The sequence below is a fragment of the Mastigoproctus giganteus genome, chromosome 6, assembly GCF_048544385.1.
Source record: "Mastigoproctus giganteus isolate SK-2022 chromosome 6, ASM4854438v1, whole genome shotgun sequence".
NCBI lineage: Eukaryota > Metazoa > Arthropoda > Arachnida > Uropygi > Thelyphonidae > Mastigoproctus > Mastigoproctus giganteus.
In genome coordinates, this window is record NC_143580.1 from 81,956,378 (window position 1) to 81,976,981 (window position 20,604).

The following is a 20,604-nucleotide window of genomic DNA, read 5'->3' on the forward strand; positions in this document are numbered from 1 at the left end:
ACATAGCTCGAAGACATGATGACAGATGGACTAAGAAAATAACAGAATGGTACCCAAGAGGACCTAGAAGAAAACCTGGAAGACAAAAGCGGAGAGCGATAGATGAAATTCATGAGTTTTTGGGTAGTAAAATGGATGGCCGGTACTCAAAACAGAAGGAACTGGAAAGTTGCTGGAGAGGCCTTCATCCTGCAGTGGATTGAAAATGGCTGATGATGATGATGATGACCCCAGATGTGGGAACAATATTCCATGGCAGGGCGGATTTGCGATTTGTACAGAGTGAACAGCTGTTTGGAAGAAAAGTAATGCTGAGAGCGAAAGAGAAAACCAAGTTTTTTAGATGCAGAGCAAGCAATATTTGTAATGTGCTTGTGCCAAGAGAGATTAGAAGTCAGAGTAATCCCCAAAATAGATATATCATTTTGCCTAGAAATCAGAGTGTCACCAAAGATAAGAATAGGAGCAGAAGAATCCTTTTTGAAAGATATGAGACAGGACTGAGTTTTCGAAGGATTGAAATCCTTCTAAAACTCATTGCCCCACTGGAGATCAGCATTTAAGGAAATGGTAGTGGATATTTGAGAAGTTGAAGCTGATTGAGAAGTGCAAGTTTTCTTAAACTGGAAAGTGGAATGCAACGTGCTATCATTGGCAAAACTATGGATAGGATTTTCGGTCAATGGAAGGTCATTAATATACAAGAGGAAAAGAGTGGGGGAAAGAACTGAACTTTAGGGTGACACCAGCATTAGTGGAGAAGTTAAAAGACAGAGCCATCTGGTTTACAGAAAAGTGGCCGCCATCATTTCGCCTCCAGTAGATAATGAGTAGGCTACAGAAATGCAAATACTACAGAAGTACAGTCAACTCTCGATAACTCGAATTTTTATTGAAGTCCCAGCCCCTTTAGTGGAGATTCCATGTTAAACTCTCTTGATTACTCGAACTGAACTTCCGATAACTCTAACTTTTCTGAACAAATTTTCAAAATGACATTCGTGTACAAATTGTCACGTAGCTTTTAAACTAATTTCTCCCCTTTTGTATGTCTTCAGGGTTCTCTTTCCATTGTGAAAGGATTAACTGGAACTGTTAATAATTTTTAAATGGAAAGAATACATACTCGACCACGAGGGCGATAGTCACGTGGTTAGTAACGGACATGGGGGAGGGAACAATGACTAATCTTATAGGAGTCTTTTCAGTAACAAGTGAATCTTGTTCTGATTTGTCTAAATTCAAACAATAAAAGTTCCTGCATCTGGCTCCCCTCACATTTCGTGGTGCAGTCGACAGCACGCGTTGGCTGTTTTCGCCGCCTCCACAGAGAAGTAAGATATAGAGTGGACTCTTGCTTAATTCAGAAATGTTCCACCTGCAAAGGGCGTGTTTGGAAGGCCAAGTTGTGAAAGTCATAACTAAACATAACCATGCAGCTCAAGCTGCAAGGTCGGAACCATTGCAATTGATTGGTCAAATACGGCAACATGCAACAACCACGAACGAATGGCCACAGCAAATCGTTGCATCAGTTATTGCAGAAGCTCATACCAATGTCACAGCATTACTTCCTAAAAAGGATTCACTTAAACGAACCATTCGTCATGTTCGATGAAACAATGGTACTCCTGCTTTACTGGGCAATCTCCAGGACCTAGTAATTCCATAAAATTATCAAGAAATTATTATCGATGGCAATGTACAACAGTTTCTAATTATATTATAGCTCTTCAGTTATAGCTCAGACACAGCATGGTTTTGTTAAGGGGAAGTCTTGCCTGACCAACTTGATTGGATACTTTGATGCAGTCACAAAAGAACTGGATGCAGGGAATAACTTTGATATTATATACTTGGATCTTAGAAAGGCTTTTGATACTGTTGCACATGGAAGACTGCTACACAAATTGGAGCAGTGTGACATTGGAGGCAAATTGCTGCTATGGATAAAGGGGTGGTTGAGGGGGAGAAGACAGAGAGTGGTAATCAATGGACACTGCTCATCGTGGACTAATGTTATTAGTGGAGTCCCTCAGGGCTCAGTGTTGGGTCCATTATTGTTTTCTGTATTTATAAATGATATTGATGATGGTATATCAAGCTTAATGTCCAAGTTTGCAGATGATACAAAGGTTGGCAGGGTTGTCAAGGACACTACTGACACTATGCTGCTGCAACAGGATCTGGAAAGGTTGAGCAGATGGGCTGAGAGGTGGCAAATGAAGTTTAACATTGACAAATGTAAAGTACTACACATGGGAAACAGCAACCCCAGAGCAACGTATCAACTCTGTGGTACTACACTGACAGTGGTAGAGAATAAAAGGGACATGGGGGTGATTGTGCAGGCAGATATGAAGTTCTCTGAGCAGTGCAGACGGGCTGCAAGAGTAGCTCATGGAGTATTGTCAATGATATACAGGAATTTTTCCAGCAGGGATAAGGAGGTGATTATTCCATTGTATAAGGCAATGGTCAGGCCAAACCTAGAGTACTGTATACAGGTCTGGAGGCCTCATTTCAAGAAGGATGTAGAGCTGCTGGAATGAGTACAGAGAAGGGCAACAAGATTAGTGAATGGAACAAAGGGGTGCTCTTACGAAGAAAGGCTTAAGTTTTGCAAATTACAGTGTCTGGAGACTAGGCACCAGCGAGGTGATCTGATAGAGGTGTATAAAGCCTTGAATGGTTTAAGCATGCTCAATGCTGATGGGATTCTTCCTCTAGCTCAGAAAAATCACCTGAGAGGGCATAAATTCAAATTGAGGAAAGACAGATGTAGGATAGACGTGCGGAAATTTGCCTTTAGCCAGCGGGTGGTTGGTTGGTGGAACAGACTGCCATCCCTTGTGGTGGAGGTTGATAGCCTAAATAAGTTTAAGGCTCAGCTGGACAGGTATTTTGAACGAACAGAGGGGTGAAGTGGAAGTGGGTTTTTTTTTTTTTTTTTTTTGGCTGATGCTGCATAAGCTTGCTTTCTTGCATCAAATGCCTCTACTAATGCTAATGCTAACACTACAGTTCTGACAGTGGGGAAGTTGTCCCACCTGTTTTGAAAGTTCGGAATTCACATAGAATACTGTTATGAGGACAATCCATTCTTTTTTATGTCAAACACGAACGAAAACCTTTGAGATGTCAAGAGTAACTGCTTGTGTTTCACCGAACTTTTCCATTGAACATGTCCATAAGCCAGAATATCATCAGTGGATCGACACTGACGCAATCCATACTGGTGATAGTTGATCAGACGGAAGGTTTCTAGGTAGTTTAAGTGTTGGCGGTTAATTGATTTCCCCATTACTTTAGAAAGAGTAGAAGTAATTGCAATTGGATGATAATTGCATAGGAGGGATTTGTCACCCTTTTTAGGAACTGGCTGGATACGAGCACATTTCCAAACAGAAGGAAAAACACTTTTGGAATAAGAAAGTGAAAAAAGGCGGCAAAAACAGGAGTAAGTTCAGGAGCACAGGTTTTGAGAACAAATAGAGAAATACCATCAGGACCTGGAGCTTTGTTAGCATCAAGATTTGACAAAATCTTTCTGAAATCCTTTTAACGGAAGACCACAGGAGGCATTGAATGGAGCGTGTTGGGAATGAAAGAGGTGTTTCACCAAGATCAGTAATACACGAGTTGAAAGGAAAATGGGATGCTGGCAGGTCAGCTTTATACTTGGCCAAAGTAACAACAGAACCATCTGGTTTTGACAGAGGTGGGAGCAGAGATGGGCAAAAGTTGCAGCCAATAGCTTTCGCAAGAGACCAGAATGCTCAGCTACCATTAGAGCAAGAAGCAAGTTTTCTACCCTTAGCCTGTTCAAAATCTAGTTTGGACTGGGTTAATAACTGCTTTACAATTGTTGCGAGCTTTAGTGTAGGCAGAAAATGAAACTGAAGTAATTGGAAACAAGCCAATTACGATATGCAACATTCTTTTCCTGAACGGCCTTAGTACAGTTATTGGAAAACCAAGGTTTGGATAAAGGACGAGATTTTAAAGTGGAGTGTGGGATAAAGGATTGCATTCCTACAAGAATGATTTCACTGATACAACCCAAGCAAACGTTGACATCAGAAGTTTTGAAACAGTAGTCCGACCAAGGAAAAGAAATCTCCCAGGTCATCCCATTCTGCATTCTTGTAACGCCAAACAACATGAGGTTGGGAACACCCATGAGATAAAGGCTCCATTGAAGAAGAGACAATCACCATGTTGTGATCTGAAGTGCCTAAAGGACCAATCACTTACACCGTGTACTCAGAAGGGATATTTGTGAGAAAAAGATCACGCGTGTTGGCTGTATGGTTAGGATTGTCTGGTATTCTTGTAGGTAAATGAACAATCTGTGTAAGGTCATTAGTAATTGCAAAAGCCTCAGCATCTCAACCAGCTGGGTTGGTGTGACTAGAAAACGGAAGCCACCTGGAGTTGTGAACACTGAAATCACCAAGAAAAATTACTTCACTGTTAGGAAAGTTGGACTTGAGAAAGTCAAGTTGCAGAGGCGAAGAGTTCCAAGTGATTAGTGGAGTTGGGAGAATGGTAGAGACAACAGATGAATTTGACACAATGAGGCACAGAGATTTTAAGCCAGAGAAGATTGAAGAGAGAAGATTCCAAATTACCATGTCTCTGACAGGGAATATTGGAACAGACATATGCACACCTTTGAGGCGAAAGGAATCATATAGCAAATAATTTGGGCAACTGAGATGAGCAGTACTTGAATCAACCAATAACTGAGATTCTGTCAGAAAAATTACATGGGGTTTGGTAGACTGCAAGTGGAAATGGACATCGTTGAGATCAGAAATAAGCTTATTCTATTAGTTTGACAATTCATGGTGTATTCAATAGTAAGAAAAAGTGGGGGGGGGTGATGTATGAAGTAATGAAATTTTTGGATATGGCGTACACATGGTAAGAATATACCCAGATCCTTGACTAAACGCGGCCTCGACAATGCCCTCTGCATATACACTACTCTCGGACTCCCTCCAGTCACTATCTGGCAGAGTAGAGGTAGCAAGGTTATATACTAGCTGATCCAGAAGCTTCCAAAAATGTTACCAATAGGTTCGGTTTGGTGTACTAACTAGCGGACGGTCTGTGAATACCGTTATAGAGAGGTACCCTCGAAATGTAAGGAAGATTCGATCTCACCATGATATCCATCATAAGCTCAAAAGTCATTAGTCATACTGCATGATGGAAGAGTTGACTGGAATTTAGCTCTGGAGACTAAATATGGGTTCCATGACTTCAAGCCTCCAATAAGCAAAGTGGTGGTATTGCACCAGTTGATGAGAGTCATCTACCACCCAGTATTGCCTGGTAACACAGAGGGGCGGTATTCCTCATTTTGTGATGTGGGCACCACACTTCGACCCTTGCTTACATTAGTTCACACCTGGGTGGTCACCACAGTTTGCTTGTGCATGGGGGTTATACCTAGGATTAGTAACAGTCCCACCATCAGGAAGCTGCAAGCAGAGGATATGGCTGTCACTGAGTGTATGTACTTTGCCAAAATTGGGTCCACAAGGCTTGATTATCACTCGAATATCAGTTCCATCAGACTCCCAGGTAGAAAGTATAGCTTGCCTGGCTTATCTGAGAGAATGTCAGTCACAACCTCAATGACCAAAAAGTACACAAAGTACAGCATCTGGAGACTTGGTATCTGTGAGGAGATTGGTTTAAGTTGAGGCTTTGAATGGATTAGCATTAACATTAGCAAGGGCACATGATGCAAGATAGCAAGCTTATATAGCATCAGCCAAAAAAAAAAAAAAAAAAAACACACACACACACACCGCCTTCTCCTTTCACTCATTCACCCGCTCCAAATGTTTGTCTAGTTCCACCTTGAATCTGTTTAAGCTATCTACTTCTACAATGACAGATGGAAGTTTCTTCCAGCAATCAACCACCCGTTGGATAAAGGCAAACTTCTGCACATCTATCCTACTACTGTCTTTTCTCAGTTTGAATTTATGCCCTTTTAGGCGATTATTCTGAGCAATAGGAAGAATCCCATCAGCATTGAGCATGCTAAAACCATTCAGGGCTTTATACACCTCAATCAGATCACCTTGCAGTGCCTAGTCTCCAGACACTGTAATTTGCAAAAATTAAGCCTTTCTTGGTAAGAGCAACCCTTCCATTCACTAATCTTGTTGCTCTTCTCATACTCGTTCCAACAGCTCTACATCCTTCTTAAAATGAGGCCTCCAGACCTGTATACAGTACTCAAGGTGTGGCCCGACCATTGCTTTATACAAGGGGATAATCACCTCCTTCTCCCTGCTAGAAAAATTCCTGTGTATTATTGACAAGACACCAGGAGCTAATCTTGCAGACTGTCTGCACTGCTCAGAAAACTTCATATCTGCCTGTACAACTAACCCCAGGTCTCTGGGGTTACTGCTTCCCATATGCAGTACTTTACATTTGTCAAGGTTTAACTTCAGCTGCCACCTCTTAATCCATCTGCTCAACTTTTCTAGATCCTGTTGCAGCAGCGTACTGTCATTAATAACACTGCTGACCTTTGTATCAACTGCAAACTTGGACATTAAGCCTGATATACCATTATCAATATCATTAATGAATACAGAAAAAAACAATGGTCCCAACACTGAACCCTGGGGGAGTCCACTAATAACATTAATCCACAAAGAGCAGTGCCATAGATTACCACTCTCTGGTCTTCTTCTTCCACTCAACCATACCTTTATCCATAGCAGCAATTTGCCTCCAATGCCACACTGCTCCAATTTGTGCAGCAGTCTTCCATGTGCAACAGTATCAAAGCCTTTCTGAGATTCAAATATATGATATCAAAGTTATTCTTTGCATCCAGTTCTGTTGTGACTACATCATAGTATCTAATCAAATTGGTCAGACAAGACTTCCCCTTAACAAACCCGTGCTGTGTCCGAGCTATAACTGTAGTCTTGTCTAGATGAACCTGTAATGCTTCTTTAACCACTGACTCCATTAAATTCCCTGGAACAGAAGTTAAACTAACAGGTCTGTAATTACCTGTCTCCCCCCCCCCCTTGATCCTCCTTTATGGATTTGGGTCACATCTGCACATCTCCAGTACATGAGTACCTCCTCCGAGTCCAAGGAATCTGTCATAATTATGACTAAGGGTTTGCTTACTTCCTTTGCTGCCTCCTTTAATATAACTGAATAGATTCCATCCACCCCAGGTGCCTTTCTTATGTTTATCTTCAATAATTTCTCCTCCACTTTACTCTCAGTTACTATAAGTTTATCTAGCTTACTGGCAGAGTTTGTTACACCTCAGGCATTCCCTTCCCTGAATAACTCCTATGTGTGAATGTAGATTTGTACATTTAGTTTGTTAGATACCTGAGCAGGATCATCAACAGTTGAACCATTGATATCAAGTGGACCTAACTGATTCATCCCCTTGTTGTTGTTGTTGTTGTTTGTAGTGCAAAAGCTGCGTTGGCTATATTGTGCCGATTCATCCCCTTCCTTCTAGAGTTTACATAAGTAAAGAACTCTTTGCTGTTTTTCTTTGCATCCTTTTCCAAAGACTTCTCGTAATCTGCCTTTGCCTGCCCAACCTTCATTGTGGCTTGGTTACAGACAGCTCATATCTATCATAGGCTTCTGTGTTACCTGTTAATTTATATGTATTCCGTGCATTTTTCTTCTCTGCCACAAGTCTAATTAGTTCATCTGACATCCATTTAGGCTTAAATCTGGAACAACATTTCTTAGTTGGTATGAAAAGCCTAGTAGCTTCCAAGATTATTTCCTTAAATGCTTCCCATGTTGAATTTGCTGTTGGTAACATTATCAGTTGGTCCCACAGTATAGAATTTAAATACTGTCTCAGACCACAATAGTCACCTTTATGAAAGTTAAATCTCTTCTCTTTACCCCTGATGTTAGTTACCTCTTTGAGTAAATCCCACTTCAACACACAGTGATCACTGCGCCTAGAATTTCCTTTATCTGCAGATTTTAATGCGTGAAGAATCACTACTGATAATCAGATCACAAGTATTACTCCATCTAATTGCGTCCCAAACATGCTGCTGTAGAAAACAATCATCCAGTAAATCCACAAAAGCCTTGCTAGTGTGTGTGAGTGACCAACCCACAAATTCCAGTCAATCACTGGGAAATTAAAATTCCCCATTATAAGACACTCTGATTTACTGATCCACTCTATTTCTCTGCACAATTGCTCATTATACTCATCAAACCAAACAGACTCAACATTGCATTGCCCACCAACATCAATTGGATGCAACCTTAGATTTTGTGTGTTTCTTAACTAACAGCATAACCCCTCCTCCCTTCCTTTCCTGTCTATCCTTTCTGTATACACTGTACTCCCCAAATTCCAATTCTGCACTGCTTATGTCTGTGTGACACCACGTCTCTGATATCCCAACAATATCTGTCTTTGATTGAGCAAGCTCAATGCTGACAATGATGGCATTCTCCCTCTTGGTCGGACTAAACATGAGGAGAAAAAAATTCAAATTGAGGAAGGCTATTTGCCGTTTAGATGTGCAGAAGTTTGCCTTCAGCCACCAAGTGGTTGATTATTGGAACAAACTTCCCTCTGCTGTTGAGGATGTGGGTAGTTTTAATAAATTCAAGTAAGAACAAAATAACAAATAGAATTCAATTGTGAATAAGCATTTTTCATGAACAACCATACTGCTTGCTATTTCTAGTTCAGCTGGGAATTAAAACCAAACCAAGCTGCATCACATATCAACTGCGCAGTTGACTCGAGCACACGGTGTGTGACCTTGGAAGTCAGTCAATTTATGCCCATTCGGTTTTGCCTAAGTAACAATGGAAGTGGCATCCAGGAACAGTATGCTGATCTAAAATTTTGTTTCCATCTCAAACAGACATCAGGTGGAGCATATGAAAGGTTAAAAGAGACTTATGGTAAGTCTATGCTTCTATAGAGCACAGCTCACAGGTTGTTTAGAATGTTTAAAAATGGATGTGATTCAATTAGAAAAATTCTGGAGCTTCAAACACTGCTGTCATCATGGAAAATAAACAATGAACACTGCATCCATGAAGGAAGATTATCATATAACAGTACCGCAACTGGCAGAGATGTAGAGAATATCAGTAGGAAGTTAGCACGGTATTCTCCTTGGCCATTTGCATGACACGTATTTGTAAATGCTGGGTTTCAAGACTACTCACATTTGAGTAGCAGCAAGTTCGAATGAAGGTCTGTTAGGTGCTGCAATGAATGGTTACTGAAGATGGTGAGGCTCTGCATAAGGTCGTAATGGCAAATGAGACAGTTTCTTCATTTCGATCCAAAGAGTAAGCAATAAAGCTCTATTTGGAAGTCTACATCATCACAACACTGAAAAAAGCAAAAGTTGTGGCTTCTGCAGGAAAGGTTATGGTTTCCCTCTTTGACATTCAAGGAATGGTTTATAAGCATGTTGGGACTTGTCATATGAGTGTTACAAAACCTTGCTACAGAACTGTACCATACACTTTGCAGGATCAAATTTGTAGCAAATGAGTGGATGCAGGTGAGACCTCACATCGTGCATACTGTCATCGAGTACTTAGCCAGCATCAAAGTCAAATGTGTTCCTCATCTACCCAACAGCCTTGACTTCATACTCTTATGATTTTTTAAAAAATTTTTTATTTCCTAAGTTAAAGCTGCAAGAAAAACATTTCCAGCCAGAAGAAGTTGTAAAGGCACAGGTTGTTGTTGTTATTTGGTTTTTTAGGAGCATTAGTAACTAAGGCCATATTGCTCCGTGGATATGCGGTGGTCATTCCCTGACCTTTCCGCATCCTCCATATTTGGTGGTCACGGGCACGAATGCCGGTCTAATCAAGAAGCGTGTGCTACGCACTGCTGCTCCAGACCACTGGCTATGGAGGCGCTAAAGGCATAGGAGGCAATTCTCAAATGCATGTAAAAAAATTGGCTTCCACCATGATTTTGAAGAATTGCAGAGTAAGTGCATTCAGTAGTGTAAGAATGCCAAGGGCACCGATATTAGAAGGGTGCCACTGACAGGCCACACCAGTTCTGTGACAAGCTATTTTGACACTCAAGACTAGTGACGAAATGGGGCCCCAAGATGGTGTTAAATCAGGATCAGTGCATAGGGTTGGGTGAAAATTAATTTTTGCCAAATGGTATTTTCAGGGAGCAATTCAAGCCTACAAGCATCCTTAAATCTGAGTACAAACTGCATAACAGCATAGCTCTATTTGCCATCCAGAATGTACCTTTGAAGGGACCCATTTCGCTATTTCTTAGATCATCGATTAATGAAATTTATATTTTACTGAAATTGAGGAAACTTGCAAAAAAAAAAAAAAAATAGTACCAGTTGAAAAGAGGAAGGCAAAACAAGAGACAGAAAAAAAAAAAGGCCAGGTGTGCATGTTGAAGATAAATCATCGAACTTCGATGGAATAAAAATTTTTTGTTTTTCAATAATTGATTCTGTTATAATGCAGTTAAATGAAAGATTTGAATTTCCAAAAAAGATAGTAGAAGACTAATTTTTTGACTGGTGAAGCGTTCTATTCAATGACAAGTGAGGATTTAGAAACTAAATCCCCCATTATAAGACACTCTGATTTACTGGCCCACTCTATTTCTCTGCACAATTGCTCATTATGCTCATCAGATTCATTAGGCCATTTTATTGCTAGAAAAATACACTGAAATTAATCAAGACCAACTTAAAATTGAAATCAATTGCTTCAAACACCAAATAATTGAAATTGAAATATTAGAAAACAAAAATTCCCATACAATATATTACTTAGATGTTTTAAATGTATTAGATAAATGGCAGTTACAAGAAACCTATCCAACTATTGAAAAAGCTCTTAATATTCCTTACAATGCCAACGAGAGTAGCCACTGCTGGAAGGAGTTAAAACTTAAGAATTATTTGAAATTGATGTCAGGACAAGAACGCACATCATATCTATGTCTCTTTTCAATTGAACATGAACTTGCTAGCAAAATAGACTTCAATGAAATATCACAAATTTTGACACTAAAGCAACAAAAATTAAGCTTTGATGTCATTTAATAATTTTACGTTTCTATATAATAACTTTATGTACCTATTCATATAAATCTGTGATTTTATATATTAATATTGTTTCTTCTGTATTTTTTTTATTTTGTTATTAAATAGGAAGTTTATTTGTTTTACATTATATATGTATACACAACCAATGATATTATTTATGTTTCAACTCAATAAAACAATCGGATCTCTTTAAAATACAGTCAGATCTCTATTTAAGGAATTCGATTGTTTGTGTGCAAAAATTCATCAATTAAACAGAAATTTCGATATAAAGAAATATGACCTTTTCAACAATTGTTTTTAATTGTTGAAAAGATAAAATAAATAAATAAATTTTCTAACATTTTAAAATTCATACATACATAATACATACATATATTAGGAGTATAGTTAATAAATTTGAAGAGCTTGACGTGCTAGTCAAGACATCAAAGGCAGATATTATTGGGATATCAGAGACGTGGTGCCATACAGATATAAGCAGCGCAGAACTGGAATTTGGGGAGTACAATGTGTTTGTTTGTTTTTTAGTTTTTAGGAGCATTAGCAACTAAGGCCATATTGCTCCGGGGATATGCGGTGGTCATTCCCTGACCTTTCCGCATCCTCCGTATTTGGTGGTCATGGGCTCGAACCCCAGTCTAAATCAAGAAGCGTGTGCTATGCACTGCTGCTCCTGCTCACCTAGCTAAGGAGGCACCAGTACAGTGTGTACAGAAAAGATAGACAGGACAAGAAGGGAGGAGGGGTTATGCTGTTTGTTAAGAAACACACAAAATTTAAGGAAGTGCATCCAACTGATGTTGGTGAACAATGCAATGTTGAGTCTGTTTGGTGTGACATAATACAAAAGTTGGCAGGTTTGTTAACGACAGTATGCTACTCCACTGGATCTAGATAAGTTGGGCCAATGGGCTGAGAAGGGGCAACTGAAGTTTAACATTAACAAATGCAAAGTATTGCATATGGGTAACAATAATCCAAGAGAAATGTACCAACTGTATGGTACTACACTCAGGGAAGTGGAAAGTGAAAAAGACCTGGGGGTAATTGTGCAGTCAAATATGAAATTTGCTGAGCAGCGCAGATGGGCTGCCAGAGCAGGTCATGGAGTCTTGTCAATGATATATAGGAATTTTGTTAGCAGGGACGGGGAAGTGATTATCTCATTGTATAAGACAATGGTCAGGCCACACCTAGAGTACTGTGTACAGGTCTGGAGGCCTCATGTTAGGAAGGATGTAGAGTCACTAGAATGAGTACAAAGAGGGCAACAAGATTGGTGAAGGGAACAAAGGGGTGCTCTTACCAAGAAAGGCTAAAGTTCTGCAGATTGCAGTGCCTGGAGAGAGTAGGTTTGGTTTAGTTTGGTTTTTTTTTTTTTTTTAGGCGCATTAGCAACTAAGGCCATATTGCTCCGAGGATATGCGGTGGTCATTCTCTGACCTTTCCGCATCCTCCGTATTCGGTGGTCACGGACTCGAATCCCGGTCTAATTAAGAAGCGTGTGCTACGCACTGCTGCTTCTGCCCACCTGGCTACGGAGGCGCCGAGAGAGTAGGCACCTGCGAGGTGATCTGAATGAGGTGTTAAGGCCTTGAATGGGCTGGGCAAGCTGAATACTGATGGGATTCGTTCTCTTACTCAGATTAAGAATCTCAGTGGGCATAGATTCAAATTGAGGAAAGACAGTTTTGGAATGGATGTGCGGAAGTTTGCCTTTAGCCAGCGGGTGGTTGATTGGTGGAACAGACTTCCATCTTTTATTATGGACAGGCATTTGGAACAAATGGAGGGATGAAATCCCTCCATTTCTATTTATCACTAACATTGATTTGATTCGGCAGAGTAAACAACAGGCGCGAGCATAAATTACATCGTTCATGGTTTCGGTTCTAGATGTTCAAAATTTAGTAGGTGTAATGAAAGATGCTTATACATAAAACATCTTTCGTGCGTACAGGGTACACACACGATTTTTTTTTCATAGTACATGATGCACACAATATTACTACACTTAAGAATTATTATTTTGGAAAATATTTGGCTATCTTTTGTTTAATAATATGGGTAAACTATGGTGTATCTACACCGATATTATCTAGTTATTTAAATCCATATGCTATTATGCCCTGTGCATTTTCTTTTGGAACATTGTTTTGGATGAGTTTCTGGCCTTGGATCTGGGCCCTGTGGAAAGCCTGGCCTTTGCAGATGACATGATTTTCCTTGTAAAAGGTAACTCATGAATTATGAGTGGTTATAGAGCAAAGAGCAAACACCGCCCTCTTGCAGCTGCAAGAGTAGGCACAAATGCACCTGCTCAAAATATTGCCTAAAAAAAACCAAACAAATACTTCTAAAAGGCAATTTGGACATAAGCAGACATCCACAAATCAAAATTAACACAACCACTATAAAAATGGTAACTGAACTAAAATATCTTTGAGTGGTCTTTGATTCAAAACTAACTTTTTACCCCCATTTGATCTACTTGACAAAGAAAGTGAGAAATAATGCAGGTATGATTGCCAGGATCAGTCGAGCAGACTGGGGGCTCAAAAGAAAGACCCTGGCGGTCATATACCGTGCAATATTCCTACCTGTTATCACCTATGGAGCCGGTGCGTGGTTCATCCGCTCGGCCATAGTAAGAAATAGGAATAAATTAGAATCAATACAAAGGACAATACTACTCACTATTACCAGAGCATTTCGCACAGTAAGCACACCTGCACTACAGTTGCTGGCCGGAACTCTCCCACTTTACCTGGAAGTAGCCAAAAGAGACTTATATTATAAATTTAAAAAGGGCATACACACAGAATTTCTGGGGATAGCCCTTGACACAACCAACACCTTCAATGATGAAAGAAAAAGAATAGCCACAAAGCTCCATGAGCTATGGCAAACAAAGTGGGAGAAGGAAACCAGAGGTCTGGTTACCAAACGGTTTCTGCCACGGGTGTCAATGGTTAGACCAGAGCCACCTAAGCGGTATGCCCCTGGACTTTTTACAACATTTATATTGACAGGTGACGGCTCCCTAAAGGCGAAACTAACCTCCCTAGGCCTGACCGATGACCCAAACTGCACCTGTGGCGAAAGTGAAGACTGGGCACACATTCTATATGAATGTATAATATATGACATCCCCAGAACAGAGCTAATAGCACAGATTGGTCCCCTTCCCAGGGGAGAAGAACATCTGTTCATCATAGAAGAGCAAAATTATAAAGCTTTTACATCTTTCACACAAAAAGTACTCGAAATGTGCAGAGCAATCCAAAGAATGGCAATTCAGCCCCCCCCCCCCCAGCAATTAGACAATAATGAATAGTAAAATTGCCCAAGTTTCCCACCACGCCCAGACGATGACTTAAAAACTGTTAAGACAGCAGTATTCTGCACCCTGATAGAAACCTGATATAACAAAACTCCCCAGGACTGCCCTACCATGTGTAGGAACCTAGGGCCCACACCAAATAAGTAACCATGCAGGGGAGGGAGATGTACAGGCAGGGAAGCAGATTAACTGAAAAACATCAGTAAGTTAGTAGCAAGGGGATCAAATGTAGAATGAAAGAAGAATGAATGAATGAAAATGAAAGATAGAATGAATAGGCTGGGCACTGAGTTTTTTTTTTTTTTTTATGTGAACTAGGAATTATGCTAAAAGGGAATAAATGGCAGTTTTGGTGAAAGAAAGAGTGAATGGGAATGTGTGGAAGAACAAATGTAATTGGCCGAAAGAATACAAAGTTAAAAATAACTTACATTACTTTACATATACTGCACTAACAAACATTTACTAACCATATAAACACTATCACTGCATTCCCCCCTGCCCTGCAAAAAAAAAAAAAAAAAATATATATATATATATATATATAAAAAAATGCAAATAGAGTGAGAATGCAGATTATGAATGAAATAAATGTGTCTCTCCCCCACCCCCTCGCCTGATGGATTCCCCACTGTCAGCTAACATATCCCACCCCCAGAGCGGGATGGGCAGCTTGACCTTCATACCGGATTCAACACTGCTTGGACATGACACTGACGACGACATTCTGCGGCTTTGCTGCCAACACGCCATTGGCAATCTGAACTGGGTATTCTAACCTGATTCCCTTTAAAACCCCATCCCCAGGCAGGGGGGAAGATAGATCTCTGTCTCCTCCCCCTCCCTGTCTATCCCCCATAGTTTGCCTGGTGGGGCTCGTCTCCACTGACCTCTTTGGGGATGCCTACTCTATCATCCCTATTCTTCTATCTGTTTTTCCCCCAGTCTTGAGTCTCCCCCCTCTCTCACTAAATCGACCAAGGTACACCCTTAACAATGTCGCCAAATTCTAATCAACGTCTAAATTCCACCGGTTTTGTCTAAATCTCTAAGACAACAAATACTGTTAGCCTTTATCTAGCGTATAGCCTCACGTCTAAATTTAATAACATCAAAATTTTGCCTGAGCTATTAGGCCTTTAACACATCTCTTTATTGTTCAACCTGAAGCAGCGATTTCCAAACAGCAATCCCATTAAGAACTAATGTCAAATGCGTAATTTTTTTTTTTTTTTTTAGGTCCTAGCCACTGAAATCCCAGGAAACTAGGTGGCAGGACCTGGCAGAGAAATTTGTTGTGGTACTGTATACACCCGGCTAGCCTCCATGTGGCAGGGTATGGGCAACGTCAGGCCCCACTAGGGGCCTGGCGGCCAATAAGCCGGTCAAACAATGGGCACAACATATCACACTGCACAGACATGGTCCACACACTTTCAAGTCTCTGCCTTGACAGTGTACTGTCCTCGATACAGAGAAACACATGCGGAGTTGGAAGAAATCCAAAGTGCTGTTTGACATGAACATACCTTATACCTTATGTGCATTTCATCTTTAAAATACGGGATTTTGGTGTACATCGATCATTAAAAAATGTTCATATTTGTTTTAACACTTAAATACGTGTATGTTCAGGAACATTTTCTTCACACTGAAGTCTTCAACAAAGTTTCAGAAGCTGCCAACATTTCATGTTCAGAAGGTCTAATATCTTCGTTGCCCTCATTTTCTTCCTCTTGTTATCGGTATTGTCCCTAGTTCTTGAAACTAGTCTTTAAATTTGAATTTTTTTTTTTTTTTTTTTTTGAAACTGTTCAAAATGTCGGCGTCATTTGGATATTCAACTACTGTGACTATGTCAACAGAAATAGGGGAAATTCACTTCCGCAAAACAAAAGATGACCAACTGTAGGATTAAAGGAAACCATTCTCTCCTAAATCTCTGACAGGGGGCATGCAGTAGAAGGATGATCATAGCCTACTGTTCGAATGTGGAATATGCCTTGCTCTGCTCACTGGCTATGGATACACAGAAAGTAGTTGACCAACTCTACTTCTTGGTACGTGTAATAGGTAGTTGGTTGGATAGATTTTAAGGGTACCACTGAGTTTGAGATGGTAATTTCTTTAGCCCTTAATTCATACTTAAGCAACAGCACTATTGCGTCAACTGTTTGCAGGCCAGAGGTGCGAATAGCAAGTACCCAGTTAAGTCTCTCATAATCCATTCGTTATTATGGAAAATTTCCTTCATTCTGCAGAAACTATTTTAAATGTAATTACCAATAGGAACTCAAAAAAATTCGATATAAAGAAGTTTGTTAAACAGACTGTACTTATTATTTATTATGATTTTACTAATTATCGAAAAAAGGCACGTAGCCACGAATTTGCCAAGGGCGTCAAAAACCTAAAAAGCCAAGTACAAAAGTAAAAAAGAGGTAAATTGTGGCATCCAAACCTGAAGTAAATTCAAATTTACGTTTAACTTTAATTGATTTTTAATTAAAAATTAATTAAAAATCACTGCACACACACACGTTGTGAGTGTGTGCAGAATGACTCTTACGTGCACAGTCAGTGTCAGTAAGATGCCGACTGTGCAACAGAAAGTGCAGTGTGTTATGGTACGCCAAATTTAAATTTGTCATAACAGTGCAATGTCGATTACGTACTTACAGACAAGATGCACCAACCGACAAGACTATAATATGTTGGTTTAATCAGTTTAAGGAAACTGGCAGTGGAGACATTAAGAAATCTCCAGGCCAACCACCAGCATCTGAAAAGAATGTGGAGTGCTTGAGACAGTCTTGCTTATGTAGTCCAAAGAAATCCATTGCTTGTTGCAGCTTGGCATTCCAAAGACCACCATTCAGAATGTGCTTCATAAATGACCGAGACTGCATGCATACAAGATTCAACTCAAACACGAAATCAAACCTGAAGACTGTCCCAAATGTACTCAATTTGCTAGTGTCATGTTAAATGAGATTGACAATGAAAGTTATTTAAAACGCATTTTGTTTAGTGACAAAGCAACCTTCCACATAAATGGGTGTGTTAATCATCACAACTGTAGAATTTGGTGGTCACAGCAACTAAATGTGTGGCGTGGACTAATGCACGATCGCTTGCTAGGAGTTAGTTAGTTAGTTATTTTGGTTTTTAGGAGCATTAGCAACTAAGGCCATATTGCTCCGGGATATGCGGTGGTCATTCCCTGACCTTTCCACATCCTCCGTATTTGGTGGCGACAGGCTCGAACCCGGTCTAATCAAGAAGCCTGTGCTATGCACTGCTGCTCCTTCCCACCTGGCTACGGAGGCGCACCGCTTGCTAGGACTATTTATGTTTGCTGAAAGGAGAATTAACTGGCAACATTTATTTGGATATGCTTCAGCTTTATGTTTTCCCTCAAGCTGAAGGCATAGAAAGAGAGAAAGGAGTAACTGTAATTTTTCAGCAAGATGGTGCACCGCCTCAGTTCAGCAGTAATGTGCAGAATGCCCTAAATGGCAGGTTTGCTGATCATTGGATTGGAAGAGGTGGACCTGTGCCTTGGCCATCAAGAAGTCTTGACTTGACACCATTAAACTTTTTCTTGTGAGGCTACCTAAAGAACATCGTCTACACAGAAAAGATTCGCTATCTGCAACATTTAAGAGAGAGGATCACAGCTGCAATAGCAATCGTTATACCGAATATGACTGAGCGCACATGGACAGAGAACGGTGCTCATATTGAAACATACTAAGATATGAAGTAAAACTTGAGATATTAACAAATAAATCAATTGATTGATGTAAGTATTTGTGTAGTTTTTTATGATGAAATCACAAACACCTTTTTTGATGATCCTGTATATATACAGTGGAATCTCGTTAATACAAAATTCAAAGGACTTAAATTTTCACATTTTGTAATAACGAGGTTTGTAGTAATGAAGTCCCCCAAAAGTGTCTAAATTTTACCTTTTTTTTGTATGTGCTGTATTGCTGTATATCTAATAATAATAAATAACAATAATATCAAAAATAAATTAATAAAAATAAAATAAAATAAAAACAAAAGCCTTGTCTAACAATACAGTAATAGAAATAATGATTTTTAAAGATTCTATTTTATTTGTAAGATAAACTAAGAGAAAAGCAATATTAACGGAAATGAAAATATTGTACGGTATATATTTTGATATATACAATATTTTAGTGTCACAGTAAAAAGAATTATAATATTAATAGAAAAGGAGACATACAAACCATTAACGTTTTAATTGATTAATCTAATTTAAAGAAAGAATCCAATGTTGTTTGCACAGTTTTTGTCCTATATGCATTTTTAACTACAGCACAGACGTTATCAAACGCAATAACAACACTTTCACCATTAGAAATTTTATCTAATAACTAAATTTTATTCGCTAATGTCATCACCTTTGATCTTTTCACATTTCCCTTGTTATTCGTAGCCATATTTTTGTACGGGTTAGAAAGAGCTTGTCCAAATCAAGTCACTTTCTTCCATTAACACACTTGAAAAAGTCTGTTTTACACTGCAAAACGGTAGATTTATCACTTTTGTAAGCATATCAATTTATAAATTGATAAATTTATTCAATTTATAAGCATATAAATTAAAAGCAAACGACGAAACCTTCCATGACAAGTGCTTACACATACTGAACAAGGATTAGCGAGAAACATCCACGCTCGCGATTTTGTCACCCCTCTCTCCCCCCACCCACTGAGCGCTGTTTTGACCGGGAAAGATAATTTTAGCCATGCCCATGTTTTTTTATGGCGGAAAATGTTCACGGCGCTTTAAAATTCACATTTTTTAAGTTTTATTTTATGTTAAATCAGTGACCGCGAATACAGATACCGCAAATAGTGGGGGTTTACTGTATTTAGAAATCACGTATGTTAAAGCAATTTGGATAGGTGGTTGTGCACATAAGACTACCCTCAATTATTACAAATCTCTTCATATGACTTCCCCCCGCTCCAGCCGAAGGAGGCCCACTGTACACTTTTGTTACCTACACAACTGGCATAGCTTGCATTTCTTTTATATTAAGGTGTGTCTAATTCCACCTCCACCGCCATTTTAGAGTGAATGCTTCCCTTCTGAGAAAAAAAATTAGCTACTACTACTACTACTCATTTTCTTTAAAGTATGTCAATCAATAGTCTTATTTTTCTGATATGTTGATGCTAGGCCTTTTCATTTATTCTAACAATTTATGCTGAAATGATACTTACATTAAGGCATTTGACAGCCATAACCCTATAATAATATTACAATGCCTTATTCACTTAAACTAATTTGTAGCAAGAGAAAGAAAGCAGCCGGAACCAGTCCTTGGTCTCATTTTCACATAATCAAAACTTTAAGAAAGCTGTTATAATGTTATGCTGTAAAATAAATGTTGTGTTCTTAAGTTTAATTTCTATATGGAGAACCCTGCAAACAAGTTATTTAAACTAATGAAAATCAATAATGGTATCCAAAATACAGATAACCAAAACTCTTCAAGAATTTGCAAATTATTTTTAAAAAATTATATCAATTTTACTTACCTGTTCAAACCATAATTTTCCAACAATAATATTATGAACACAGCAATTAATATTACTCCACGAATAAACCTCATTATGCCTATAAATAAAAATGAGAGTACTGAAAGTTAAATACAGCATCAATGAATAAGTTGTATTCATTACTTTTAAAAGCCATCAAATAAATAAAGCCAAATGCAAGAAACGTTATGCATTTTCCTTCAGCAGTAACTGTACAAAGCTTTGAATGTATGATAGTATTTGAGAGTTCACTTACAAGTGACTGAAATATGTGTCATGGCAAAATTATACGAGGACACACATATTTTATGTTAAATCAGCGACCGTGAATACGCGAAAACAGATACCACGAATAGCGGGGGTTTACACCTTTCTGTGTGTGTGCTTGTATGTATGTTAATGCAACAAACTGATTATTAATAAAATTACAAACCTTCGAAGTGATATCCCTACTCTAAGTTTTCAAGCTGCATCATATTGCTAATTTCACTTTTTGGTAAAGGTACACCCCAAATGCCATAACACGATTGTTATTATTGTATGTAGCATATTAGTA

The 20,604-nt window shown here is 39.1% G+C and overlaps 1 protein-coding gene across 2 annotated transcripts in view; it reads right to left on the reverse strand.

Moving 5' to 3' along the window:
• LOC150084438 (oxysterol-binding protein-related protein 1-like) overlaps positions 1–20,604 on the reverse strand; it is a 707,041-nt gene that overhangs the window by 139,217 nt on the left and 547,220 nt on the right. For both annotated transcript variants that reach the window (XM_090376067.1, XM_090376066.1), the window contains one exon: positions 20,049–20,127. In XM_090376067.1, the coding sequence (XP_090232193.1) occupies positions 20,049–20,127 (79 nt within the window). The remainder of the gene's footprint in view (positions 1–20,048; positions 20,128–20,604) is intronic.